Raw genomic sequence first — 26,455 nt, forward strand, 5'->3', positions numbered from 1 at the left:
GGCTCTCAGTAAAAGATGGGATGGGAATTTTGATATTCAGCCCAAAGTGGTCAAGCGTTTATGAGAATGCTCTGTCGTCTATATCTGGCCTAGCGTCGTTCGGCTTTCGGCAAAAGATTATTGCGAGGCTCAGACTGTATCCCCCACCACTCACCAACTGGATTTGGACACAAGCCTATCTCTGTGGTCGTCCAATTGTGGCGGAGTGCAGGTACAATGACATGCGAACTGGTCAGACTAGCAGCTGCACCATGCAAGCGCCCGGCTCCGACCATGTGTCTTGCTTTGACTCTGAAGGCTAGAGGTAGATTCTTTTGGTAGGTCGAGGGACAGATTGACAGGCAGCCTAGGCACCCTCGCCTCGTGATCAGATCATCCCTCCATCCCAGCGTCTTTCACGGTCGGTTGCCAGCTACCTTGGAGGGCTTCTCTCGTCTCACTTCAAGGCTGTTGCTTCTTTTTCTCTTCCTTTGCAGGACTCGAATGCTCTAACTGTCAAAGATCGTACCAACGTGTCCAGCGCTGCGATCGCAAAGGATCACGCTACTGCACAGCCAACTTCGCTTGTCAAGCCCATTGGTGGTTTGGATGCATCATATGCATGCTCACGATAGTCCGACCCAATTGAAAGGCGCAAAGACCTTGATCGCATTTATCAAGCAGATCGAAAATTCAGGGTGAAAGGACAGCGATTTTACAGCAGCGACAATGGCGGCGGCATTTGTAGACATGCCACCTGCGCCACCACCCATCCAGATACGACAGGCCATCGATGAAATCTTAGCCCTGCTTGTTCAGATCCGCCACAAACTCACAACCATGATCAACTGGTATATCTATCCAGAGATTGTTCCTAGTGAGATCAAGGCATATGAACCACGACTGATTATCCTCCAAGAACGTCTGAGAGCACTCGGAACCATATCATATGAGGAACTTGCCAATCTGGTGGATGGATCTGATGGCCTAGCCTCGCAGTATTTGTTCCAGATTGTGGAGCAACTTCTTAACTCGGTGACTGGAATCGAAACAATTTTTGCCAATCACTATGATCCAGATCTTCATACTCGCAAGCCTTTGGGCACAGTCTGGCTAACACTAGACTACCGCGCTCAGCAATTGAAACTTGTGGCTGGCCAGCCTATGATCAATCCCCGCCGCTTGTTTCCTGAAGATTACCGCGGCGCAAACGTGTTGGGCAAGTTGTGTCGCGGCGCGGTACAAATGATCAATAACCGGGATCGCGGCAAGATTTCCTTCGTCGAGAAAAAGGATCTGACAGAAGAAAACAATCGTAAGCTGAGAGACTTTGGTGGCGCATTCTTGTACTGGGAATGTGCGGATTGCGCATATAAAGTGCGGTATCATGTTAGTAACTCCATGACTTCGAACATCCACACGACAGATGAGATCCGCGACCATTTGTCGACAGCTATTCAGTATCGAAGTTCATTCCTGGCGAGAAGTCACTTGTACATACCGCAGGCTGCCACAAACCAGATATCTGTGGGAAGACGTGAGAGTGGGACCATCTCGTCATCCACGATGAAATTAGGGTGTCTATTCTGCGCATCCAAGGGCAAAGAATTAAAGCGTGGAACCACGGCGTTTGCGCGGCCGGAGGATTTGGCGGAGCATATTGGCTCATACCACAGGAAGCCAATTCCTCCGAGCATATTGCTCCACAAGTATCTAGTAGCGATGGCTGGCAAGATGGTCAATGACCGGATGCGATGGGATTTGAATTTTCTGTGAAATGTTGGAGATGACCATGTGACATGAAATATGATTAAAGCGATTCGATTACTTGCGAAGGTGAGAGGATGAAATAGTCGAGTGCCTGGCCCCGAATAAAGACATCCCACGCATGAAGGGGCAAGCCGGAGGCCACTTCTTTGGCTTTGAGGTTGCTTTTCATGTGTTTAGTGGCAAATGACGCGCTGATAGGGCAGGTGGTTAGGTGTTGCGACAGCAGCACACATCCAAGTCAATTATCGAGTCCGATATGCTTGTCACGGGGCACAGGTCTTTCTCCTGTACGACCGGAAGTGCTAGTACAGGATGACAGTCTCAGTTGACAGAAAATCTCCAGAACATCTACCGCAGCCATTGTTCGTATTTCTGATGTCATCGCCCAGTTCACAATCTTGCAGACCGCCTTTCAACGAGGACTTTCGAATATAATATTCTTCCCTTTGATTGCGATTTCTGCCCCTTAAGGGAAATCGGGTAGAACTTCCACAGCTGAGCTCAAGGAGAATTTATTATCCATTGTTGAAATTAAGTGATTTCATGTGGAGCAGAGAAGTCTCTTCGACCTGTGGTATTGCCGATCAACATTATTGTGAATAACGGTGCGCTGAGGCTGATATTGAGAATCCGGATCGGCGATTTGGCCCGAGTTTCCAAGGGGCTTCGACAACTATATGAATGATCGATACCGATGGTAGCTCATCCATGTCTTGTGCACAAACCTCTTGTTAGATTCAAATGCAAAATGTATACTCTGACCTCATGACCTGTCTCGGGGACCATGAAAGCGAGATTTCGAACGCATCCAAGCGGAATCTCACCTACCATGTAGGCGCTGGAGTCTTGCGAAGCCTTCCCACACGCGTTTCGTGGTTGAACCAATCTCGATGTACTGTAGATCTTGCCCATGGGCTGAAGACATTGCGTTGGCAAGATAAATGCTTCTACAACCCACACCTCTAGTAGATTATAGAACAAAGACAGTCGCAACCTCGGCCCAGGCAGAGGCTTACCCAAAGAACCATGGAGCAACTTCATTGAGCCTAACAATTCCAGAAACCCAATCTCGGTTCCAGGAAATGCAAGTTGAATGCAAGCCCCTCGGTGTCTTGGCAGACAGTGGAAGATTCCTGACAGCCTTGAACACAGACTGGATCTGGACGTCGCAGCAACAAGAGATAGGCGTGTGGATTGTGTTGAGATCAATTGCAGCCACGTAACATGGTCCAATGCTGATCGATGGATGTCACATCAAGAGACGATTATATATTTCTTTACGCACCAATAAACGACGAAAGCAACGCCATGGAAAGCAAGGCTTTGCGATCTGTTCGAACAAGATAAACGGGTTGACGTCTTTTCGCTTACCCGGCTCATCGGCCCACAAAGTAATCGTGAACTAGGACAAACACCGCTGTTCCTCCGCAAATGTTTGGCACGAAAACGATTTCCACCATTTAGGTGCGGCCTAGTGGGTTCAACGGCCGAGAATAAATAAGCCACAGACTTGCGAGGCGCTTTGTAGGTGTGCGAAGCGGGCTTGTTTCAGAAGGCAGCCCAAAAGTCGGACAGGACATGGATGATGAAATTACAGGATGAAAGGGGAGTCATGCTGGGAGAAAATCCAGAATACGCCTTCAAGAAACGGTAAACTTCGTGAGATGTTTATGCAGCTAACAGGAACGAACGAGCAACAGACCGATCTTTATGACTTTACGGAATGGTTGGGCTGGGTTAAAACGCCTGCTCGATCTGTTGTCTTCCTGCCCAGCGCATAGACGATTTTGTGGTGGTGTGTCACTGAAGCTCCCCTTTTCAACCCCCACAAGAACGTTTCGACATTGGTCCCTGGACAAGGTTTGGAACACTGGACCTCTCGGGAGTTTTTGTGCCTATGTCAGACCAGCAATGGCAGCGCCACGCGATGAAGCGAGAGGCTAAGAAGAATCTGAAGCACGCCAGTCGAACGGCCCTTGTTCAACTTCACGGCGTTGATTGGGTGTTTCAACAATCGCCGGCCGTCCATAAGAGGGCACCCCGATTGTTCCGTTTCCATCCTTCTCTTCTCTGACCGATTTCGTTCGAGGATTGGTCTCAACCATCCCATGGGATCCCAGCATTTCTAGCATTGTCCCTGTAAGCAAAGTGCCTTGAGCACGATCTCTGGCATGATGACTGCAGCATGCACAATGCTCATTCGACCGTTGTCGCGCTGCATTCATTACCTGCACATACGGAGTACAGGGCAGATGCATATTCAGGGCGACCGAGATTTCCACCTCCCCCATGCAAGTCATTACGAGTAGAGCCACGATCCCAGACTTAGACTCTTCGTCTTTCCCAGGCTATCCAAGCTGGTGTGGCAATTTATCCTACATAGCCGGTAGAGGATAATTCAGTCTCCGCCTGATCAAGAGGGATTGCCTTGTTACATTCGTTTGACCGCAACTGAGGTGCGACAACAAGAGTTTCCCAACCTTGGTTTATTACTCTTCCAGAGTCTCTTCTAGTTTCCCCTCCACAGTGCTCTTTTATTCCCACTGCTCCAGGTCAAGACAACCGAGCCGGGCTATTGAGAGATGCTAGATCAGTGATTGTTTCAAGGTGCTATCATTTGCAAGCTTAACTCGGTTGATGGACCCCTTCTAATCGCGATACCGCCCTCATCGTCACTCATTTGTCACCCCCTCGTTTTGAAGTGCCTTTCCCGATCGCTGGCTGATCTGGAACTTTGAATCATGCCCACAAGATGGCTATCAATTCGCAAAAGAAACCCTTTGCTTCACAATTCAGATCAGCCGGATGCCTCAGGAAATCCCAGACCACAAGGTTTTGATTTCGCTTTTACCGATCTGCCGAAGCAGAGCATTCAACTGAACTCCAGACCAGTGGAGCTGCCGAGACCGAAGACTTCAGGAGCAGCAGCAAAGAGAAAGCTCCGAGTTGAAGTGCCTGGACTTCGACCACTTACTTCGGACGCTCAGAAAACTTCATCTTCACAAGCAACTAATGGTACCATAAGAAGCCAGGAAAGTTCGATTGGACTCGCATTTGGCAGCCCAGGTCATCCTCCTGTGGCATTCCGTAGTCCAGAAGCTCCGCCCTCTGATGACCGTAATTCCCCATCTCAACACCATCCACCTGGCGTGGAAAAGGCACTTCAAATGCAGTCGAAGAGATGGAAGAAATTTGGCATTCTATTCAAGACAAGGCAAGCCCTTGTCAGGCGCGATGACATTCCCCCGGGACCAACTATCGGGCTTCCCACTGGGTTTGTGGTTCTGGACAAAAGCCCAACAAGTCAGACTAGCAAGCTTGAGTCTCTCAATCAACGGACGGTACCGATCTATCAGGATGAGGACGAGGGGGTGCCCCCACCGCCAATCGAGAAGAGTCCAAGATTTATGGCTCCTCCACCGCCGCCGGAGAAGCCCAGTGATAAGCATGAAGACGACACGCGATCACGACCCTCAACTGCCACTGATGCCGATTCACTGATTGAAACATACGCCCGACCTCCTCTCCCCAAGCTCGAACTTGACATTCCGATACCTACTCCTCCTTTCGATCGATATAGCATCATGTTCAAAAATGTACCGGCCAATCGGTCGTCTTCCTTACTCGCACGCCGAAGCAAAACACTGGATAGTCTCAAATCATTCGAGGATAGTCGACCAACGACCAAAGGAGGGGAACATGATCGGGCTCTCCCAAATAATGCCGACCCAGCCGAGTCTCTAACACCCCTTATGCCTCCTAGGAAGCTGACTACTCCCACGACTAAATCTCCAGCAGGGAGCAAATATTCATTGTTCCCTGCTCCAATCCCTACACCAGTGAAGGTTGTTGGACGAATACCATTCTCGGAGACAGTCAACAATGGTAACTTGAGCCAGTTGAAGAGGTCAGCTACTTCTCCTGCTCGTTTGTCGCCGATGCAGGATCGTTTCTCAATCAACAAGCCTGAGCCTCTCAACCCAAAGAGGTATCTTCCTGGGGAACTGACGATGCGTAGCCCCGAAGATAACACTGCTTCAACTGACCGATCGAATCCATGGAGCGCAGAACACTCTGTACAATCATCCATGTCGTCTAACACCACCGTGGATGACATTTTCTTCGACATAAGAGCATTCAGGGACTCGAAAGGGGTTGAAGACGGACAATTTGTTATGACACGGCCTGATTCAGTTGCAGTAGAACTGGCTCGCACAAGATCGAAAAAGGCTACTCCTACGAGCCATCTACGGGAGATGCAAGCATCTTCACCTGAAACACCCACTAAACCGCTCACCACTCAAATTGCTCCGCCTCCCCCCGAGCCACCGTCGACAACAACCGCACAAACTTCTGCAGTGACTACGAAACATACATCCGTGAACACGGCATATTTCGATGAAGCCATCGCAGCGGTTGAGAGACTGACCTCGCCGAGATCCGCCACAGAGTACGATACTGAGAAGATGCTACCTATCAAGATCGCTGTTCAACCTGCCAATGTAGCCATCCATGGAGACGAAAAGGCGCAAACATGGGGCCAGAATGGATCATCAAGTCAGAAGAGAACGGGGGAGCATCAATACTCACGGCTAGGAACCAAGTCTCGGGAGGACGTGAGCAGATTGATTCCATCACCTGTCGCGGAACTCAAAGAGGACCTCTCACCCAAGGGTATCTCCAAGAGACCATCTCCTCAACCTCAAACTCAATTGCCGCATCAACAGGCGCAAGCCCAATCTCCAAGTTCGAAAGTCATATCAGTGCCCATTGCATGCAAAAAGCGAGCCAACCGTCTCTATGATGATTCCCCAACCCTGCCGCAAGGAGGGCCAATAATCCGCCCTGCCCATTATGTGTCATCTCCATTATCGCCTGATGACGATAAACCACCTCCGGTTCCTGAGAAAGATGCCAAATTCATTCCATTGTCAAGATTTGCCGCTAAAGGTACTGTGACGGCGATCGAAAGGACAGGTATCACACCACAGACGAGACACCTCCGCTCCAACACAGACACGCCAACAATGACACCGACCAGCGTTTCCGGCAGGAATAAGGAGCGATCTGCAACGATGCCCTCATCGAACGCGAACTCACCAGCGATGACGCACCCCCTCAAGTCGTCTCTTCAAGGACTCGAAAAGACAATCCCACCACGGCCGAACCCCCTGGCCGGTAATCCAGTCCAGTCGAACGACGTTGTAGCGGTTGCACGCACGGTCTCCCTATCACGGAAACAGAGTGCTCGCGTACACGTACCGGGCCCACGCCTCGCGGCCCGTCGCGCAGAGACACATCCCCAACCTGCAGCAGGGGCCAAAACACCATCATCCTCCCATGGCCGTTCTGGCTCCAAAACCGGCATCCTAGGCCACCGCCACAGACGCTCGGCCTCACAATCTCGCTCCAGGGACAAAATCAAGATCACGAAGCGTGAGGTACCACTGGCAGAGTCTAGGGAGAAGGAGAAGGCAATGATCAAGGAAGCCCGGAAGTGGGAAATCCTTGAGAAGAAAAGCTACTCCCCTGTTGTAGTGCAGGCATCCCGAGGCCATAAGCCGGGAGTCAGTGTGGGAATTGTCGTGGAGAATGTCTAGAGAAACTCCTGGCATCTCCACTGTTCTGGCTCTTCTGACTGAGACGTTGGCTGTGTCTTTGCATTATTTTTTCTTTTGTCCAGATATTCCCCCATTCTTTTATGCAGGGCGCTGGGGTGTTTGCGGGAAGTACTGTCGCCTAGAACTTGACCTTGCTTGACGGACGAGTTTCTTTCTACTTGCTTCCAGAAGAGCATTCTTGTCCGAGAGAGACAGAAGGCATCGTTTTTGTCTCGCTTCATTTTCTTTTTGATGAAACCAATCCGGCGTGGCGGACGGGGGAATGCCTAACAGCAGAGCTACAGGACTTGTGCAGGGCTCAAGTTAGGCAGGAAAATAGATTTTCCGGAAGCAGCAGGTCAGCTGACTAAAAGGAAAGCGGAGTTGGAAAAAGGGGGCGGTTACGGGTAGTCTCATTTCTCAAGAGAGATACTGCACCGTTCTACGTGTACATTGTTCATTTTTGGATGTGGATGGTAAAGACTCCTGGAAACTGTCGCCAACATGGTAGAGGGCGCCAAAGGGCCTTGAGAATGGCCTTGGGAGCAATATTCATTTCCTGTCCGGGCGGCTCTGAACCGTGTCAGTCCAAGCGCAACCAACCTGCAATACATCTTATGAGGTATTCATAGCTGCAGTGGCACTTGACAAGCCACTTGGTTGCCGCCGTATGTGTATGAGAATCACAAAGACATTAAGCCTAAGGGGGGGTCTCCTCGAATCTGAGACCCTGAAGTTGACCACATGTGTAATCTGTTCTTACTGCGAAAGTCGCTCAACCTTAAAAGACGATGCGAATCCGTGGCAGGGCCAGAGAGACTTTTGCCATCGAGACATGACCCGGCCAACGAGAGAATCTCCCTTCGACCTTGTCGACGACCCATTTTCCGTGTGACCATTGGTCGCTAGAACAATCGAACAATTGAAGCCCACCCAATCAAGCCCATCAGCAATACAGGAACTGATACTTGGCCTCCTTCATCTTGACATCGACCTTGACACCCAACCGCAGCGGCACATCGACAATATATCCAAAAACGCGATCGGAAACCCTCATGCTCCCTGGAATCTTCTGCTCACCATCCTTCTTCCAGTCAACCGCGTCCTAGAACGTTCCCGCATCGTACTTGAAGGTTAACTTGGGGTCCTGGGTACCGGGGTCAGCAATGACGAGGTGAGTGTCGCAGCGGAAGAACAGATTGACGTCGGGGCTGCCTGGGCGGCCGGTAAGGACGTTGAACAGGTTGTCGCACTGCTCGGGGTTGGCGGCTGCGTGGATGTCTTTGCGCGCCGATTTCAGGTTGACGGAGACGCGGTAGGCGGTGCTGCACCACCGGTTGGTTATGTCGGGGTCAATGTCCCATTTCCAGACTTGATTATTGGTACTTCGTGTAGCGAGGGAGTTTGGGGTCAAGTGGGTGAGTGGAGATGCGCTCATGAGGTCAATATGGGAGAGAAAGGTAAGGAAGATTGTCAGGAGAAAAATAACGGGGCCCGTTATCAATAGATACTATTGAAACTTGTGTGGTCTATGAAAAGATGCCGAGATAACAAATTTGGAAGAAGGGTTTGCGATATTCGGAGAGTACTAATTGGTAATTATGGTATAGAAGAAGCATCGACGTCGACATCGAAAGCACATGAGAAATAGATAGTACTCCAACCATGTGCACTGACTTCACGATACACCAAAGGCAGTGAAAATAAGAACTGCCCCCACCAGGTAGAATTTGAATGACCACATCACACAACAGGCAGTGCTCACTACGTATCTAAGAAAGTGATATTGCAGAAACCGAGGTCTCTTGAGCTGATCGAAAAGTGCTATGACATCCTTCACTAATCTGGATGCGCACATGTAGTCGGCTACTAGCTATCTATATATGCTTTGGGTTATTTGATTTCACTCGCTTGGACGACGCGGAATCTGTCTAGCCTGCGAGTCACATCATCTAGTCAGACGCACTAGAGCGTGCGAAAGGCTCACAACCAGGTGGAAATTATCTGGTCCCGGTATGAGGTTGGCTTCGAAACTAAATAATGCTTGGATTTGTCAAGGGTCTAGGCTGTTCTGACTATCCATGTTGCCGTGGCACAGACGGCTTTTCCACCCAGGAATCCTCTAAGCACGTTCTGTCCCTAGGGAGTTATAGTGTATTGTGATAGTTTCATGCTTGATTTGATACTTCAGTATTGCAAGAGACGTGACAGCCACTTAGGACTATTCTCTCTGAAGAGACCGGCCTTGGTCGCTAGGATGAAGCTGTCATTCCCGCAACACCACTTGCTTGGACATTCACACCAGCTAATTGCAAAGGCTCTGCTGGAATTGGGACTGCAGCTAGGCGAGCCCATGCAACTGTGCTTGGATTTCTCCACGAATGGCTAACAGCTCGTTGAATGGCAGAGTCACCACGGTTGAGTGTGCGTCTTTCGCCGCCATCTAAGATTAACTCAAGCTGACCTTCGATGACCACATTGAAATTGACACTGATGCTACGATGCATTGCTGAGACGTAATCTGGTGGGAAATCAATGATACGGAAGACAACACCATTCTGAACCACAATCCCAGGTGGATTGTCTATCAGATGCTGATAGGACTCCAAGTCCTGGTTCTTGTTCAGGTCAACCGGAAATCGTTCACTGCCGTAGCAGAAGGTAATATTAAGGCCGTCGGGTAACGTTCGAGATGGTGGAATCAAAGAGATGTCAGATGGGAAAGAGGAAGTGCCGTTCTTATCATTCATTGTGATATATCTCTTTGGTGAAGGAAGCTCGCTCGTGGTCATCTTGGTGGTTGAGTTTCTTATACCTTGCTGGCGCCTTGATAACTGCTGACTATAGTCTGTCTGTCTTTGGTTTGCCAGCAACTCCTAGTCTGTTAGGCTAGTAAACTGCTTGCTTTGTGTCCTTTAGATTGATACTATCTATTTCATTTTCAGCAAACTGCTAAAGCTTCGCCAGATAGGTCCGGCTTTCCCAGGTGGTTGTAGAGAGCCGTGCCGCTTCTTTCGGCCCGCGATTATTTAATCCAAGCCGTCATGGAGTAAATTTTGGCTCTGGTCCGATTTGCATGACATATATCATCGTCTCACAACGACACAGATCCAGTCGAATAGAGACTGTCTAGTTGAATCCACCAGTGTTCGACAGGATTTTATCATGGTGCCTTCAATTCTCTCGGAGCACACTAATGGCTATGCCAACGGCGATAATACCTCGAAATCGAAGAAGGCGACACACCCTAGTCCATCTGCCTTTGCTCACGTTGTGCTTCGAACAACCAAGGAAAACTACAGAACCATGGTCGACTTCTACAAAGACATGCTACAGGCAGAGGTGGTAATCGAAACGGAGGAATTCTGCATGCTGCGATACGATTTTGAGCATCATAGAATCGCCATAGCGCACATGCCACAGATCACACCTCAGTCAGCGAGCCCATTCACTGCCGGCCTTGACCATACCGCATTCACCTATAAAACTCTGACCGACCTGGCCCGGACCTATCGTGCTCTCAAGCAACGCAAGACGCCTATCCTTCCTCTCTGGTGTGTCAATCACGGAATGACCACGAGCATGTATTACCGAGACCCCGATGGCAACAAGGTGGAGCTTCAGGTGGACAATTTCGATACCCCGGAAGAAGCCGACAGCTTCATGAGTAGTCCGCTGTTCATTCAGAATCCGGTCGGAACCGATTTTGATCCTGATGAATGGTCTAGCAGGGTTTTGGACGCCATGAATGTAGACGGGAGTGAGGGCCTTTCAGCAGAGGAGAGAAGGCAGATCAAAACTAGGGTAGAGATAGGCTCTCGGCCTTCAGTCCCTGCTTACGTGCATGGCATTTAACAGTGAGCCAGATGCAGTGTTAGGTATAAAACGAAGCAGACATAGCATTTGACTCATTGTATCCTGCATGTATGCCGGACCACTTACTGTATGTACGCTACCCTCAGCCTAGAAGCGGGCCGAAACCACCTGCAATCCGTGCTGTGTAGTGAGTAGATTTGTCCTTAGTATGTCGCAGCGGTCGGCTGTCCAGTAGGTAGACGGGCGTTGTGAAGAAGGTACAAATTGTTCTTTGATGATGACTACCTGTATAAGTAACTTGCATGCCCCCTCGCTTGGATGATCGCAACAACGTAGGGTCAGAGGTCTCTCTTACAATGTCCTCAACGACCACTTCAAGTGCATGGCCCAAGGGGCAGAATGATGAAGTGGTGAGACTGATCAACCTATATTTCAACTTGGTGGACAGTAAGGAAGCAGGTGCAGGACCACGACTTGCAGATGAGGTTTTCGCAAAGCATGGTAAATGGTATGCCTCGCTTGGATTTTTTGAAGGCCGCGGTAAGTCCAACCAAACATAATGTTACTTCTTCCTCGCTGACTTCCCTCGCTTGAATCTAGATAGCATTGCGGCCTCCCGTGACAAAGCATGGGATAAAGTCAATTCACAGCGTCACAAGTTACTCAAAGTCTTCATGAACAACGCCGAGGGCTTGGATTTCTTGCTCGTTGGTGTTGCCGATGTCGATTTCAAAGAGTCAGAGCCAATCACAGTGGAATTCCTTATACATACCGCAGTCGGCTATGAAGATGGACATCCTAGGATTCTCTTTTGGCAGCCCGTGTTGTCGAAGCCGAGTCCTTCTGACAAACCAATTCTTGCGCAGATTGATTGGGATAAAATTTGACTGATATAAACAATGAGCTTGTCATGTCCTATGATTGGGTGGCTTTGAGTATACACCACTGAGAGAATGGCCTTCGGTATTCAATAGTTAGAGCTTAGAAATATGATATGTCAAGCCGTCTACTTACTTTTCTTGGTCCGTTTGCTTTGATTGTCTCTCCTCAAGGCCTGGCATGGAATCATACTCGGCCCGTCATCTCGGCCCGAGATGACGGGCACCCAACGGGCCGCGGGAAGTAAGAAGCAAACACTGTCCCATACTTGTGCTGAAAGTCTAGCATCACGTTAGGGTCTTGATCATCGATTATTGCCGATCTACCTAGCATGAACTGTATCACCACTCCATTGAAATATGGATCAACACCAGGAAGGGGTTGCACTTGAGAGCACGCCGAGACGCGGCCCTGGTTCTAGAAACTGCCGCGAGCACGAACCGATGTCTGACTATTGAACCTGGCCAGTCGAGAATCCATGTTACCTCTTGTTAGAATTATGAAGATGTCAGGGTCTTGGTGAGGACGTTGGTATCGAACAGTTACTCGCTCTTTTCCTTGGCTACGAACCAGTAGATGAGTAGTATTGTGAGAGTATAAGCTGAGCTCTGCTGCTTCAGGAGAATACTCGTAATACGAACGGCTGGTAGTCCGATGCAGTTGTGTAGCAGACTGTGAGACGCCTCCTTTGAGGGTTCTGGGCGGTAGTGCTAACGGGAACGATCTAAGGACTAAGCAGAGTCGCAGTAACAGTCATTTGCAGGCGGATGTTAATGATTTTTCGAGCTACATTGGGTTGAGCTTCCTAGGATGTCTCCTTCACCCGAGGGATGTTTGAAATCTGGCTCTCAAGGCTCGTTCATCTGGACATCAAGAGACGTTTGCGCAGGAAATCCGTTTGATGGATTGTGGACGTTGTCGACCACACTTCGAGCAAGTGCAGCGATGTCCCGAGCAAAAGAAAAGCGCACTTTTGACCCAGTCACGAATTCTAGTTGGCCAAAATAACCTGCTGCTACATCCAGAAGAGCGAGGTCCGATTGCACAGATGGCAATGTTGGGTTGCTGATTACAAAGATGAATAGGCCTATAAAGGCATGTGTCGGAAAGTGTAGCATGAACCTGTAACGAGTGGGCTTAGTGGCGTATCAATTGCGTGGAGATTGACGTCCACTTACGACTGAGTGCCTGCCTGACCCATGTCCAGGCTTCTCGCAATCACAATAAGACTTCGCGCAGCATTTGCGACCTGTTGCGAGCTATTCTTGACCTGTTCCCTGACCATGAGAGCCAGGTTTGCGTCCATAGTACCCGCGAACGAGTCGATTACCCAGGGATACAGAAATATCGAATGAACACCAATAACGAGGTCGTAGAACGAGCAATGAGTAACCATCAAACCCATTGCCCTCATGCTGTCGGGCATCCTGAATTGTTTTAAGAAGTCGGCGGGTTGGAGGTCGACTGGCAAGGATGCCTTCCATGACTGCAACTGGTCGCCAAATCGAGCCACGAGACTCAACATTTTTTCTGCAGGCTCATGCAATGCTCTTGTGGACAAGAGTGGCTCACTTGTCTGATCATAGAGCTGGCAGGTTTGAATAATATACGTGAGCATCTCAAGCTCAATAGCACTGCCAGGATGGACTGCTCTTGGTACCTCGCAAGTGATTTCATCATCGTTGATCACCTTCAATATAGATTAAATGTGTGAAAAGACTGGTAGGCTTTGATGCCACTTACAGATGGACGACCGCAGCGTTGGGCTATATGTTTCTCGCAACAGTACACTGCCCAGAAGAGCCAACATCGCTGAAGTGCCTCGGCGTCGGCGTGGCTGGCAAAATCGGCAGTCTTAAGGTGAAGTCCCAGGGAGTGAGCAAGCAACGCTGCATTCAATATCAGACCGGAAGACAGGGCTGGGCTTGCTAAGCCTTCTGCGAAGATAACCTGATATCATGCTTGTCAGTCTGAGCAACGAACAGACAAGGTAACAAGCCCGCTGAACCTACCATTGCCAGAAGAGCTCTAACGGAGCGAAGCGATGGTTTTGTGAGCAATAGCTCACTGTGTACAGACATCGCGTTTGCGAAGTAAGCTCGAGCTTCGCTCTCTACCTCTGCAAAATTGGCTGTTGGAGACTGGGAACGATATATACGACAGCCAGTAGCATAGACAACGTTGCGAAGTGCATACCAAGCGGAGTCGTAATATGGCATTTTGCCGGAAAGGTGCGCTCTGAGTAGGCGTTCGAACTCTGGCCTGTGCACTGCGTCGAACAGGTTGTCTACGGATCGTTCAAAGTATGCTAAAGACGCTCAAAATGAATGCCTGAAATTCACACGCATGGGTGGCGGCGGAACGTACCATTGCAATACTTCCAAGCCAGCTGCGGCTCAGGTTCAGCAGTCTTCGATATCGGCGTCGTAAGTTCCAACTTCAACTGCTCTGCCCAGCTGGTTTTTATCTCAACTGCGATTTCGGTAAATTCATCCGATCCGACCTGGCGGTGGATCCAATCAATCCCAGGGCCTGAGCAGATTGATAACCAGAAGCCACATCCTAATAACAATGTTAAAATATGCACCACACGAACAACAGAATATACACCCGCCGTAATGGGAGGGAACTATCTGTGTAGATGATCAGCAACAAGCGTCATCCGGTTGGGACATTGACACCTACGCTTTCAAGGTCGTCCATTGATCGTGCCAGGTCTTGATAAACCTCATCTGTATCAACCGGGTTCATCTTGCCACCAGCCTGGAAATTTGGGTCATGCCGCTCACTTTGGCAGATCTGGCTCTCGTCACGAACATCTCCTGTGATGGCGCTTGCCAGGACATCGATGTCAGAAACGGATAAATTTGGTATCTGCGCCTCGGAGAGGTCGAAGAATGGTTCTTGGAACGTCCAAAAGCCAGGACTCGGGAATGAATGATCTCGAAAGTCATGATCATCAAACAAGTGTTGCTGTTGCGAGGATAGATTGTTTAGATCTGCCACAAGTCGCTCATGATCAAGCTCTTGCGCTTCCATGAGCAGCTTTCCCACTCCCAAGTGGGCACTAGTCCGCGATGCGGCCGCTGCGAGAGCTTTTATGCGATAATATGCTGTGAGTTTTAAAGATGATCCTCGTTGGAGATAGCGTTCAAGGCTGCAGAAAACGAGATTGTCACGTTGTGTTTTATCAAAGAGGGCGCTCCAGGTTGGCAGAAGCGGGGAGAAGCTTACAGGGGTTGCTTTCGAGCGCTAAGGGATGCCGGGCTAGCGAAAGAACGCTCCCTGTTGGAGGTGGAGGGCCTCGGTTCAAGTGGCGCACCTATTCTCACCCATTTAGCCTGCTGTGAAGACTGTTCGCAAGCACATTTTAACTAGGGATGGCAAGGCACCAACCAAGGTCTAGTCTTCTTGGCTATGGGGTACATTTGGAGGCACTCTTAGCGCGGGATACTCCTAGAATTCAGTTTGCTTTGGCTCGATTCCTCATCTCCACAGCCAACTCTCATACATTCTTTTCGCATTCGTACAAGACATGTTGGAACTAACGCCTGGAGAAACACCGACTCAAAACATAGCTTAAGAAATGTGCGCGGATATCGACAGGCTCAAGAATGACAGGGTAGCTATCGCATGTCGAACCTGTAGGCGTCGGAAAGTCAGATGTAAGGTGCATTTCGAGTGGTATTTGCTGTTCGACTGACCCATCAAAGGCACTGGCGGCCATCCGTGTATGCATTGTTTGAGATTGGCCAAAGAATGTACTTACCCTCCACAGCACCGTCGCCGAAAAACGACGGTGAACCCACAGAATACCTCCCTAACTGGGGATTGTGATGCAATTGTTGAAGAGCTTGCCCGGGGATCGGACGATGCGACCTGCCCTGCGTCGCCAAAGATATTTGAGCAGAGCAGGCATCATCTTCCCACTACTGTCGCTCAAGGGATTACCTCGATTGGCAGGAGTGACCCCGTCATCGGAACGACTACAGAATTCTCCAAAGCGACCCTATCTACTGGCAAACTCACCGAGCTCGGCGTCCAGCCACAGCAAGACCACTTCCGTACAATTGTCAATGTTGAGAAATTCATTGATCCGAGCCCTATAGGGTTCAGTATTTCTGCGGACTCGCCTTCAACTCCAGGACGAAGTCAGATAGGCGACGAGGCTAAGTGGAAAGGACAAGATGCTTCTACCTGGCTGTCCACCTGCTCCGAAGCTGGCGTATCTTGGGTGTGCAAGGCAACAGGTGGTCGGACCTTTGCCAAATCTGTGGAACGCTTTATCAGAAGCATGGACCAATTATTATCGCCTGGGGCAGGTCTGGTTCTGGATATGCGTGGAGCGGAGCCACCCGAGGCCCTTGCCTGGGAGTACGTGAATGGTATGTCGGTAAACTCGAACTATCCGCGATATGCATATTAACTCCAAGGCGCGACAGCTTTCTTCGACAATTGCTGGGAGGCGCGATTAGGTTTCGTTTCGCGGTCAGACTTTGAGGCGCAACTGCAAGCTCATTTCTACAACGAAACTCCCTGGTGCAATGATCATGCCACATATGCTCTTCGCAATGTTGTGTTTGCAGCGGGATTCCGCAGCCTACAGGCACAATCAGGCACAGTTTCATACACCACAGCACAGAAAGACGCCTGGCAAGGGTGCTTTAGCAATGCTTTGTCGGTGTTAGCGGGGCTTTTGTTGTCGCCCTCACAACTATCCGCCGTCCAAGCTCTGGCGTTGATGGTAAGCAGATCCAGGTTCTGCGGCATCTTGCTAACCGATGTCACTTAGGCGTGCTATGTTGAGAGCTTGGGTCGACCGGGATTCCAACGTATACTGTGTGATAATGCAGTGCGCGCCGCCGTCACACAAGGTTTGCATCGCGAACATAAACAACTCATCAATACCTCCTTGGACGAAAGCGTGAAGAACGCCTGGCTGTGGTGGTCGCTATACGTTCTGGAAAAACACATTGCTTTTGTTAGTGGCACTCCATCAGTGATTGACGACTCCACCATAACGACACCAATACCATCAGAAGTTTCTATGGATAGCAACATCGATATGCAATACCTCACGCTCGCCTTGCGTCATACGAAGATATGCTCGCGCATAACAAGAGAGCTCATGTCTACCCAAGCACGGAGATTGTCTGTCGATGCCTTACGCAAAACGGTGAAAGAATTTGATCAACAAATCAAGGATTTTCTCAGAGATCTTCCATCACGTTTCCAAATTGGTACACTAGCGAAGCTGTCCACAGACGGACAGAGAATCCCACATCCTAATCAAGCCTTGTACCTTCACTTTTCTATCTACGGAAGTCTACTTGCTGTACATTCGCAATTCTTCTACCCTTGGATTTCCTCGAGGCTTGTGGACCACGACCCAGAAAATCTGATTGCCACACAGCTCAAGGCCTCGTCAAATATTGTTGCTGAAGCCGCCCGGAAGATCTTGGTAGCCCTTCGAACACTCACCACTGATGCGGCCACCCCTGGTTGGCTGGCTTTCTCTTACCCGATATACGCACACCTAAGCTTACTGGTTTATGTGTTGCGGAATCCGACCGCTTCAACAACCAGGGCTGATCTTGGTCTACTTGATGTGTGCGCTGGACATTTTGGATACATTGACTTCATCACTGCTTCAGCAGTATCCATATCTTTACCGCGAGAGTCAGTCAATCTAGCAGCTAAAGTCGTCAAGGCCGCAGAAAAAAGACAGGACGAAGACAGGGCAGCGGATCTCGATAGAATCACGGACAGCACACGCGGCTATATTCCTGGCAAGCCATAGTTGTACGTCAATAACTTGGCCCCACATGATGTCGATCGACCCTTTGTACGGCAATGGACCAAGTAACGTCCGTTTCTGGACTCGATTCAAATTCAGAAGACACAGAATGGAGAGGTCACGAGCGCGAGGAGTATGTGTGTGGAACATAGACTCTTCGGACCGAGCATCCTTAAGCCGAAACCTCGGGCCGCTTATTGGGTAGGTACTTGGTCACGTGCCACTTCCGCTGAGCACTATACGGCGGCGTCGTTGGGGGTTCAGTTGGGGATCCCGGTTCGAGGTCGCTAAAGTCGATTTTGTGCCTGTACCGAACACTCCAGCATATTGGTTCAGGCTAATTGGGGAGTCGCGCGTGCCTTGACTACCTAACCACTGACTAGCAAGGTTTGGCCTGCTGTTCTCCTGTCTTCAGTGACAAAGTGCCAATGCAATGACTGTGGTGGGCATGTCGGCGAGAATGAAAGGCCTCCGGTGAGTTTACACCTTTCGTCGTTGGAAAAGGGAGAGCTTGAGATATTCTCGGCAAAAGACTGCACGTAAGCAAGATCGTGACTTGCTGAACGAAATGAAGCAGATCATGCTTTATGAGAGCATATGTCATCGTGCAAGTCTACGGTTACCATGAAGGACAAAGGAACATGATTTCGTGCTTGTCTTTGACCACAGTACATACCAGGACTTGATCATTCAATCGAACTTAATGACGTTCCTCAATTTGCCAATACCATCTATCTCCACAACGACCTCGTCACCATCTTTCAGCCACTTCGGTGGGTGCATAACAGCTGCAACACCGTCAGGCGTACCAGTCATGATCAAACTACCTGCCTGTAAAGTCTGGCCAGTGCTGAAAAAACTCACAAGTTTTCTCACTCCAAAACATAGGTCAGAAGTATTGGCTTCCTGTCTCAGCTCTCCGTTCACGTGCGTCGTGAGTCGTAGTCCACTAGCATCCCCAAGGACCTTCGTGCTCACGATGGCTGGGCCGATTGGAGCGTATTTGTCAAAGGATTTGCCAAAACACCATTGTGGCATCATGCCTGCCTTTTCTTTTTCGAGCTGCCAGTCACGGCAAGAGACATCGTTGCCGGTAAGATAACCAGCCACGTAGTCCAGAGCATCCTCCTCGCTCACATTTTTGGCGTTCTTGCCAATGACAATAGTCAGCTCTCCTTCATAGTCACACTTAGCTTGAGAGAGCTTGGGAACAGGTATGGGAGCACGAGGATCGCCGATAGCCTGCCCGGGCTTGATGAACAGTGTCGGATTCTTTGGTATGTCCATCTTAGACTCGGCAACTTCATTCTATATCAGTTTTCTGTGATATATTCCGTCTGTGATAATAGTACTTACTGTGTGCGAGGTAGTTGAGACCTGTACAGCGTATGATTGGCACGTCTGTGGCAGATAACGGACTGAGAATCTCCTTTACCTCATCAATCTCGCCAGTCCGCGCCGCACGAAGCCAGTTGTCTCCTTCCAGCACCCACACCTTCAACGCACCATTGGCTACGAGCTGGTCGACATCTGTTGATTCCTCGACGACCGGGTCGCCGTAGCCCACTCGACCAGTCTTGGCGGATACGTAACGCACCAATCGGTCCCATGGCACTAGTTGCGCGTTACCGTTAGCCAGACCATTGACTGTGGACTTCTTGTAAAACTGTTTCAAGTCTACAAGCAGTTTCATGTCATTCTGCTTCGGTTAGTTTCGCGATCTATGGCTTGCGGGAACTCAAGCTAACCTTTTCGATCTCATCAAAAACGCTGGGGTCATCGGCGTTGTCAAGCAATGAGAAGAACGAATCTTGAGAACTGAGCAGCTCCTCAGGCGTCTTCATTATACGCTCCAGATTCCGGGTGGAGACTTGGTCTGTGATAGTCCAATAGATTTCGCGACGGATTCGGTCATACTCGTCCAGAATATTGATATCAGCCTTTCCATGATATATCCCACAAAGGCAGTCCACCAAGCCAGAAACATCCGAAATCCCCGTGGTGAGCCCTAGGCCACCCCTAAATAGTCTCATAAACACGGGAATGTTCATGAATGTTGGCCAAAATACTCACATAGGGTTGTTGAGATGCGCAGCATCGGCCGCAAGTACTACCCGACCAACTCTCATACGTTCGACACATCTTTGATGTAGGATATATGGACTGAAATGTTCAATCGTGTATTGATCCGGTTCAGGATTGCCGGGGAGGATACGCTTGAGCTTTTCGACCATTCGCTTCTGAAGCATCTCGTGGGACAGACCAGGTTGTTCCCCGTAGGACACGCGCCAGGTACCTTTTTTTTCCAAATGAGCAACCACCGCCCAATTTTCAGGGTCAACAATCCAGTTGGTATCTTCCCAGCCGTGCTTTATGAAATCGTACCGGACCTGAAATCATATTCGATTAGCCTCTGAAATTTTCCAATATTGACAAAACAACAATACATTTGTAGCGACAATGATGGGATCCCAAGTCTTTCCGGGAAAATCGTTGCGGAACAAGCTTTTCCGCACGGTGGAGCCGCCGCCATCACAACCGACAACAAAGTCGCCCCTGAGTAGTTCCCCGTTTTCGCAGTCGATCCAAGCGCTTCTCTCATCCTGACCGACTGATACCACTTTATGACCCCAATGGACTTTGGCGTTTGGCAGTTTGTTTAGTGCTTCCCAAAGAACAATTGCGAGCTCATAGACCGTCAACATAACGAAGCCACCGACGTCATTTTTCCTATTCAGACCAGACAATCGACCGATGACAGTACCGTCCAGTTTTCTCCAAGTAAAGGAGTCGGGCTTCAGACCTCTCTCGATGATTGTATCAAGAACACCTGCGCGCCGCAGTACACTGTATGCCATTAGCGCTCTAAGTCCCGTTGTCAAAATGCGGAAATACCCACGTCACCGCTGCTGGACCGTATCCTGCACCACGCGGCCTGGAGTCAATTTCGCACTCCGCCTCTACCACATCGACATTAACCCCATTTTGTGCCAGTAACAGTCCAAGGAGGAGGCCTGCTGGGCCAGCACCGACAATGATCACTCGACCTGAGTTACTAGCCATCTCTGAGTACTTCAAACAGCTAAGAGTCACTTGCTTCTCTGGTTGAGAAGAACGTCTACGGCCGAAGAATTATAAAACTGTTGAGAGCAGCAGAGACGGGCGTTCCATCTCCGCCTATACTAAACAGGATAAACTGCCCGTGTCGTGATCAATTCGCATGATCCTTGTTCCAGAATAAGGCCGAACGGTGGGACTCTTCGGTCCGACGATAAGTGAAGTGAGCTGTCGGTCCGTCCGCAAATGAAGGATTGGCAGCGAGCACTTCTATTTTTGAAATGTTGGACGTTCATGAAAGAAGGTCTATCAAAGAACAGTGGCCTTTCCCCAAGTCATCGACAACAATCACCATAGGGAGCACTAAGAGGCTTGTTCATCGCACATTCGCCTATGTTATGCCCATGATGACTTCCCTAACCACCGTGGCCATCGTATGGTTTGGCCTGACAGGTATGTTGGTAATATACCAGGTGAGTGCTTCACCTCGATTAAGCACTCGTTACATACTCAGTGTCTGAACAGATCGTCTACAACCTCTTCTTTTCACCTCTGTCGAAGATTCCGGGCCCCTTCATCGCCAAGATCACCACCAAGTGGTTGACATTCATAGATCTAGCTGGGCATCGAACTACGGTGTTGCATGAGCTACATCAACGTTATGGCACCGCCGTGCGAATAGCACCAAATGAGATCTCGTTCTCGGATTGCGGGTCCATCAAGGATATCTACGGCCAGCAAACTGCGTTTATGAAAGCACCAATCTACGACACCATGAGCGTGCCACCATTCGGCATCTTCAGTATGCGCAATCGAGCAGATCATTCGCAGAGACGGAGACTTCTTAGTCATGCCTTTGCTCAATCATCCCTTTATGAGTCCGAGCCTCTGATCGAAGACAATGTGCGGGCATTGATCTCGCGTCTTGACAACGAACTAGAAATGCCCGTGGATGTTATGTCTCTATTCAGGCTGCTGGCTTTCGATATCGTTGGTAAGAACATGATTTTACGTGCCCATGATCTTGTGTGATTCATTTTAAGATTTAGTTTAGGAGACTTGTTTCTTGGACAAGCATTCGGAGGCCTAGCTTCAAAAGACCCACCACAGTTCCTTCACGATATGGACCTTCATTTCATGTGTTGCGCAATAGAGGCAAATTCCCCGTTGTTGTATGCAGTGCTTTCACGCTTGCCTATCCCTCAGCTCAGGCATTTCTTTCAATCACGAGAAAGGCTTGGCGTGGTATGCCCTCGCTTACTCTTCAAGTTGAGAGGATTCTGGCTAACTTCTCCAAGTACGGGCAAAAAGCATTAAGTTCCTATTTATCTAAACATGGTCGAGAATCTGACAGGAAAGACCTGCTGAAGAAGGTGGTCTCGTTAAAAACAGAGACTGGCACTCCGCCGCTTACAGACAAGGAAACCTACACAGAGATTGGGAATCTTGTGGCAGCTGGAACTGGTATTCTATCTTCAACCATGCAGGAAATATGCTTCTTCATCGCTAATCTGAGGAATGCAGATACCACCAGCATGACTCTTACGTATATGTTCTGGCAGCTTGGGAAGAACCCTGATTGGCAAGAGCAACTGCGGAAGGAGCTGCGAACGCACCTCAGCAATGAACACGGAGTCATACCATCATACAATAATGTGAATCAACTTCCTATTCTCAATGCTACTATACATGAGGCACTCCGACTCCATCCAGCCGCCCCCGCCAGTCTTCCACGGGAGACACCGAAAGGTGGAAAAATGCTCAATGGATATTTCATTCCAGAAAAAGTGAGTAATCTGAATACAATTGTTTTTGAAGCCAATACCAAAACTAACCTTGTCAGACCATTGTCTCGATGCAATGCTACACAACACATCGTGACCCAGACACCTTTCCGAATCCTAACAATTTTGATCCAACCCGATGGTTAGATCAGGAGTCAGAAGATATGAAAGACCTATTCATGCCATTCTCGAAAGGACCGAGAGCATGTCTAGGCAAGAACCTTGCCATGATGGAACTGAAGCTGACTACGGCTGTACTGGTCAAAGACTACAAGGTGAAATTGGCTGCCTCCTGCACCGATGACAGTATGGCTATGACCGATCACTTCTTGATCATTCCAAAAGGTGGCAAATGTGAGTTACTTTTTTCCGCTGCAAAGTGCAAGGCGAGTTAGGTTTGTGGGAGGAGCGTGGCGAACTTGGGGCTGCGTAAACCATTCGCAAGCTTGCAAAAGCAGTGATAATGTTATGACTCTCACGGCCCGGAATCATCAACGAGGATTCATCCATTGTGCTACTGGAGCGGCTTTGAGGAAGCCCTCCGACGTCAAGGGCGAGCTAAATCAGATGGCTTGGTCCAGTTGTCTCATTTTCGCAATCTCACACCGAAATAGATTAGAGTCTATGAGGAAATTTCTACTAGACACTTAGGAATAAATTCCACCTCCGTAGGCTTCGGCCCGCGCAATCATAGTTACCATAATCCATCCCGTTTGCTCCGCTTCTCCTTCCTACGCCAAGCTCGACAATCTGAGATCCCGCCTCGCTTTTACTTGCCAAACGCCGCTGCCAGCTCCTTACCAAGTATGATTCTATTGGATCAGGAGCAAACTTCAATTGGTTAATTCATACATGCAGCTTTGAATATATTGGCAAAATAGGTCGAATACCCTGTATGAGGATATTTTGTCGAGACGGAGAACCAGCAACAGCAACGAACGGGCCGAGAGTCTTGGATCTTTTCGTCTACTCCCCCATGGTGTTGTCCAGTCCGGGACTCCCGTCTGCAGTCCTTGTCCATCAGAACTCAACAAGATACGTTTGGTTCTACAAATGCCCGATGATCTAGGAGTATTTACATCCACCAAGACCGTACCATGGGACTGCTTAAGCTGAAAACGTGGACATATCTATATTGAACAGACCCAACCAGATCTAGTCAAAGGCTCGCTAGTCAATTTCTTGAACTTTGAGTTGTTCAGACCGACCCAAAATCTGCTCTTCTCAAGATGTCTACGAACGACACCATCACAAGCAACAAAGGCCTGACGGAGAATGTCACCCACAACGACCCAAGCGAGTCACACCATGAAAAGATCGATGTTGAGGAGCAGGAAAACGTTCCACACTTCCATGCTAAGACCTGGCTGGTAGTTTTCGCAGTGTCGCTTATCTACGCCGCCCATGTGATCAACTTAGTCGGTCTGGGAACTCACGGCCGTGACATTGTTGCAGTTATCGGTGGCGCCCAAAAGTCGTCATGGCTAATCGGGGTTAATGTCATCATGGTCGTTGTTTTCGGTCCTCCTTTCAGCCAGGCTGCTGACTTCTGGGGCCGGCGATGGTTCCTTATCGTGCCGACCTTCTGCGGTGGGCTCGGATCGATCATCATGTCTAGAGCAACGTCGATGGATATGGCACTTGCTGGACAGTGTATTGTTGGTGTTTCATACGGCGCACAACCTTTACTGCATGCTGTGGCTTCTGAAGTTCTCACGCATCGCAATCGAGTCGCAGCTCAAGCCGCGGTGAATGCTGGGTCGGGCCTTGGAGGAGTCGCGGGCCTTCTCGTTGGGGCGGCACTGATGGGAAATGGCAACCCCAGTGGGTTCCGCAATTATTGGTACATGACTGCCGCCATATACCTGGTTGCAGCAGCTGTCACTGTCGCCTTTTACACCCCACCACTGCGCAGTTTGCAGACAGAACTTCCATTCAAGGAAAAACTCAATCGCTTGGATTGGGTCGGCTACGCACTTCTTGGGTGCGGTCTTGTTCTCTTCATGATGGCCCTTTTCTGGGCACAGAACCCCTGTGAGTACATACGAACGCGCCAATCAAGCTGCACTGGCAATAACCACTAGCTAATGGCCCGGCAGATTCCTGGAGAGATCCACATGTCCTCGCCCCGCTCCTGATCGGCGCCGTAATTAGTGCCGCCTTTGTCACATACGAGTGGAAGTTCAAGGCAGATGGATTGGTCCACCATGGCTTGTTCTCACGAGACCGCAATTTCGCCATTGCCCTCGCTTGCATCTTCTGTGAGGGACTCGTATACTTCGCCGCAAACGCTTTCATGCCTTATCAAGTAGAGGTCCTCTATGAAACGAGCAAAATCGGGATATCACTACAGTAGGTTCTCCGGATCATCCCCTGGCTCTGATAACCCTGCTTTTCGGCTAACTTTGTGGTCCAGGTTTTGCATTGTTTTCATCGTGTTCATCGCCTCAGTCTGGATTGTAGCACTATATTGCTACCGGTATAGACGGCTCCGGCTTCCGGTTGTCTTCTCGTTTGTTTGCTTCACAACGTTCAATATATGCATGGCAACCACAACGGTGGGAAGCCGAAGCGCAATATGGGCATACCCCGTGTTTCTTGGTCTCGGGATGGCTTTCGCGCTTTGCGGCTTGGTCACCGCAGCCCAATTAAGCGCTCCACCAGAGTTGATGTGAGTCCCAGGTCGTAGCCTGTGGTGCCATTCGTCGTTTTTGTGCTAATGCTGTGCAAAAGTGCGAGTACCAGCGGCTTGATGGTTTCAGCCCGCAGTTTGGGTGGAGCCGTGGGGTTGGCGATATGTAAGAATACGCTCAAGAACAGAAACTAGAAACGAAGAATAGCTGACCATTCCTCAGATTCTGCAGTCTTCAGCGCGAAATTGAACAGCACTTTGGCCAGTAAAGTGGCAGGAGCTGTGCTCCCTCTAGGATTGCCGCTTTCATCTCTGCCGTCGGTACTTGAGGGGCTTTCGGCCCATAGCGCAGAGGTGCTTGGTCAAGTACCCGGTATAAATGAAGAGATCATCCAGGCAGCCGTCCAGGCATTTTCTCAGTCTTTTGTGGACTCCTTCCGAGGCGTGTGGATTACCGCTGCTTGTTTCACTGTTGCAGCTCTTGCAGGTAAGCCGTCCCAAGACCCTCAATATGTTGGGTTGTGGTGACACGCAGGATTGCTGTAAGAACTCAACAAGACCTCTCGGCTGACTGGTAACTGATAGCATCCTGCTTTCTCGTTGATCCGATCGAGGCTTTCAACCTTCATATCGACGCTCCAGCCGAGAAGGAAGGAGCTATATTCGGACGAGGTTCCCCAACGAGGATATGAATCACTTGTCAGTTGGGACGCATTTATTGATGGCTAGATGAGGTTGCTCTACCCCCTTGCCCACCACTCACAGAGTGCTTGTAAAGAGTCCGAACTGTTCATATAAGTCGTCTCCTACGAATACTCATTATCACTAATAAGAATTCTACAGTGACTTAATTTCATGAATATTGTAATGCGTTGAGATGCTGGCTCGTTATGCTGCCTTCAAGCTGCATCATTGCCCATGACGGCTCTCACCAACGATTTCATGTTCTATGCGTTGGCCACCTCTTTCTTGTTTCTCCTCCCTAAACGGAAGGGATTCAAAGTAAAGCCAAAGTCCATAGAGATGATACTGAAATGTTTACCCCGTCGGCTATCATGAGTACAAATGGATCTCAATGTTGGACCTTGGCAGCGAAATCGGCAGCGCTGCTAACTCCTGAGTCATCGAGCCCCGAGTCCGA

General features: G+C 49.5%; 10 protein-coding genes across 10 annotated transcripts; 7 read left to right on the forward strand and 3 right to left on the reverse strand.

Moving 5' to 3' along the window:
- Positions 1-735: 735 nt before the first annotated feature.
- Positions 736-1,755, forward strand: A1O9_03997 (uncharacterized protein; the record flags this gene model as incomplete). The annotated part of the gene is made up of 1 exon (XM_013406289.1): positions 736-1,755. Exon 1 carries the CDS (start codon positions 820-822, stop codon positions 1,753-1,755), a length of 936 nt encoding a protein of 311 aa, XP_013261743.1. The 5' UTR covers positions 736-819.
- A 2,735-nt stretch (positions 1,756-4,490) lies between these two features.
- On the forward strand, positions 4,491-7,349 carry A1O9_03998 (uncharacterized protein; the record flags this gene model as incomplete). Its single annotated transcript, XM_013406290.1, has 2 exons — positions 4,491-5,145; positions 5,203-7,349. The coding sequence occupies 2 exons, from the start codon at positions 4,491-4,493 to the stop codon at positions 7,347-7,349; spliced, it is 2,802 nt and encodes a 933-aa protein (XP_013261744.1).
- A 2,252-nt stretch (positions 7,350-9,601) lies between these two features.
- On the reverse strand, positions 9,602-10,141 carry A1O9_03999 (uncharacterized protein; the record flags this gene model as incomplete). Its single annotated transcript, XM_013406291.1, has 1 exon — positions 9,602-10,141. One exon carries the CDS (start codon positions 10,139-10,141, stop codon positions 9,602-9,604), a length of 540 nt encoding a protein of 179 aa, XP_013261745.1.
- A 373-nt stretch (positions 10,142-10,514) lies between these two features.
- On the forward strand, positions 10,515-11,204 carry A1O9_04000 (uncharacterized protein; the record flags this gene model as incomplete). The annotated part of the gene is made up of 1 exon (XM_013406292.1): positions 10,515-11,204. The coding sequence occupies one exon, from the start codon at positions 10,515-10,517 to the stop codon at positions 11,202-11,204; it is 690 nt and encodes a 229-aa protein (XP_013261746.1).
- Positions 11,205-11,521: 317 nt separating this feature from the next.
- A1O9_04001 (uncharacterized protein) lies at positions 11,522-12,052 on the forward strand (the record flags this gene model as incomplete). Its single annotated transcript, XM_013406293.1, has 2 exons — positions 11,522-11,705; positions 11,766-12,052. 2 exons carry the CDS (start codon positions 11,522-11,524, stop codon positions 12,050-12,052), a joined length of 471 nt encoding a protein of 156 aa, XP_013261747.1.
- Positions 12,053-13,218: 1,166 nt separating this feature from the next.
- A1O9_04002 (uncharacterized protein) lies at positions 13,219-14,263 on the reverse strand (the record flags this gene model as incomplete). The annotated part of the gene is made up of 3 exons (XM_013406294.1): positions 13,219-13,734; positions 13,788-13,994; positions 14,057-14,263. The coding sequence occupies 3 exons, from the start codon at positions 14,261-14,263 to the stop codon at positions 13,219-13,221; spliced, it is 930 nt and encodes a 309-aa protein (XP_013261748.1).
- A 2,075-nt stretch (positions 14,264-16,338) lies between these two features.
- A1O9_04003 (uncharacterized protein) lies at positions 16,339-17,844 on the forward strand (the record flags this gene model as incomplete). Its single annotated transcript, XM_013406295.1, has 3 exons — positions 16,339-16,429; positions 16,487-16,788; positions 16,837-17,844. The coding sequence occupies 3 exons, from the start codon at positions 16,339-16,341 to the stop codon at positions 17,842-17,844; spliced, it is 1,401 nt and encodes a 466-aa protein (XP_013261749.1).
- A 687-nt stretch (positions 17,845-18,531) lies between these two features.
- On the reverse strand, positions 18,532-20,904 carry A1O9_04004 (uncharacterized protein; the record flags this gene model as incomplete). Its single annotated transcript, XM_013406296.1, has 6 exons — positions 18,532-19,142; positions 19,198-19,507; positions 19,590-19,860; positions 19,915-20,231; positions 20,289-20,688; positions 20,741-20,904. The coding sequence occupies 6 exons, from the start codon at positions 20,902-20,904 to the stop codon at positions 18,532-18,534; spliced, it is 2,073 nt and encodes a 690-aa protein (XP_013261750.1).
- A 401-nt stretch (positions 20,905-21,305) lies between these two features.
- On the forward strand, positions 21,306-23,077 carry A1O9_04005 (uncharacterized protein; the record flags this gene model as incomplete). The annotated part of the gene is made up of 6 exons (XM_013406297.1): positions 21,306-21,351; positions 21,413-21,892; positions 21,953-22,143; positions 22,197-22,362; positions 22,423-22,685; positions 22,742-23,077. 6 exons carry the CDS (start codon positions 21,306-21,308, stop codon positions 23,075-23,077), a joined length of 1,482 nt encoding a protein of 493 aa, XP_013261751.1.
- An 834-nt stretch (positions 23,078-23,911) lies between these two features.
- Positions 23,912-25,038, forward strand: A1O9_04006 (uncharacterized protein; the record flags this gene model as incomplete). The annotated part of the gene is made up of 2 exons (XM_013406298.1): positions 23,912-24,716; positions 24,782-25,038. The coding sequence occupies 2 exons, from the start codon at positions 23,912-23,914 to the stop codon at positions 25,036-25,038; spliced, it is 1,062 nt and encodes a 353-aa protein (XP_013261752.1).
- Positions 25,039-26,455: the final 1,417 nt, after the last annotated feature.

This window comes from Exophiala aquamarina (genome assembly GCF_000709125.1).
Source record: "Exophiala aquamarina CBS 119918 chromosome Unknown aczIA-supercont1.3, whole genome shotgun sequence".
NCBI classification, from domain to species: domain Eukaryota; kingdom Fungi; phylum Ascomycota; class Eurotiomycetes; order Chaetothyriales; family Herpotrichiellaceae; genus Exophiala; species Exophiala aquamarina.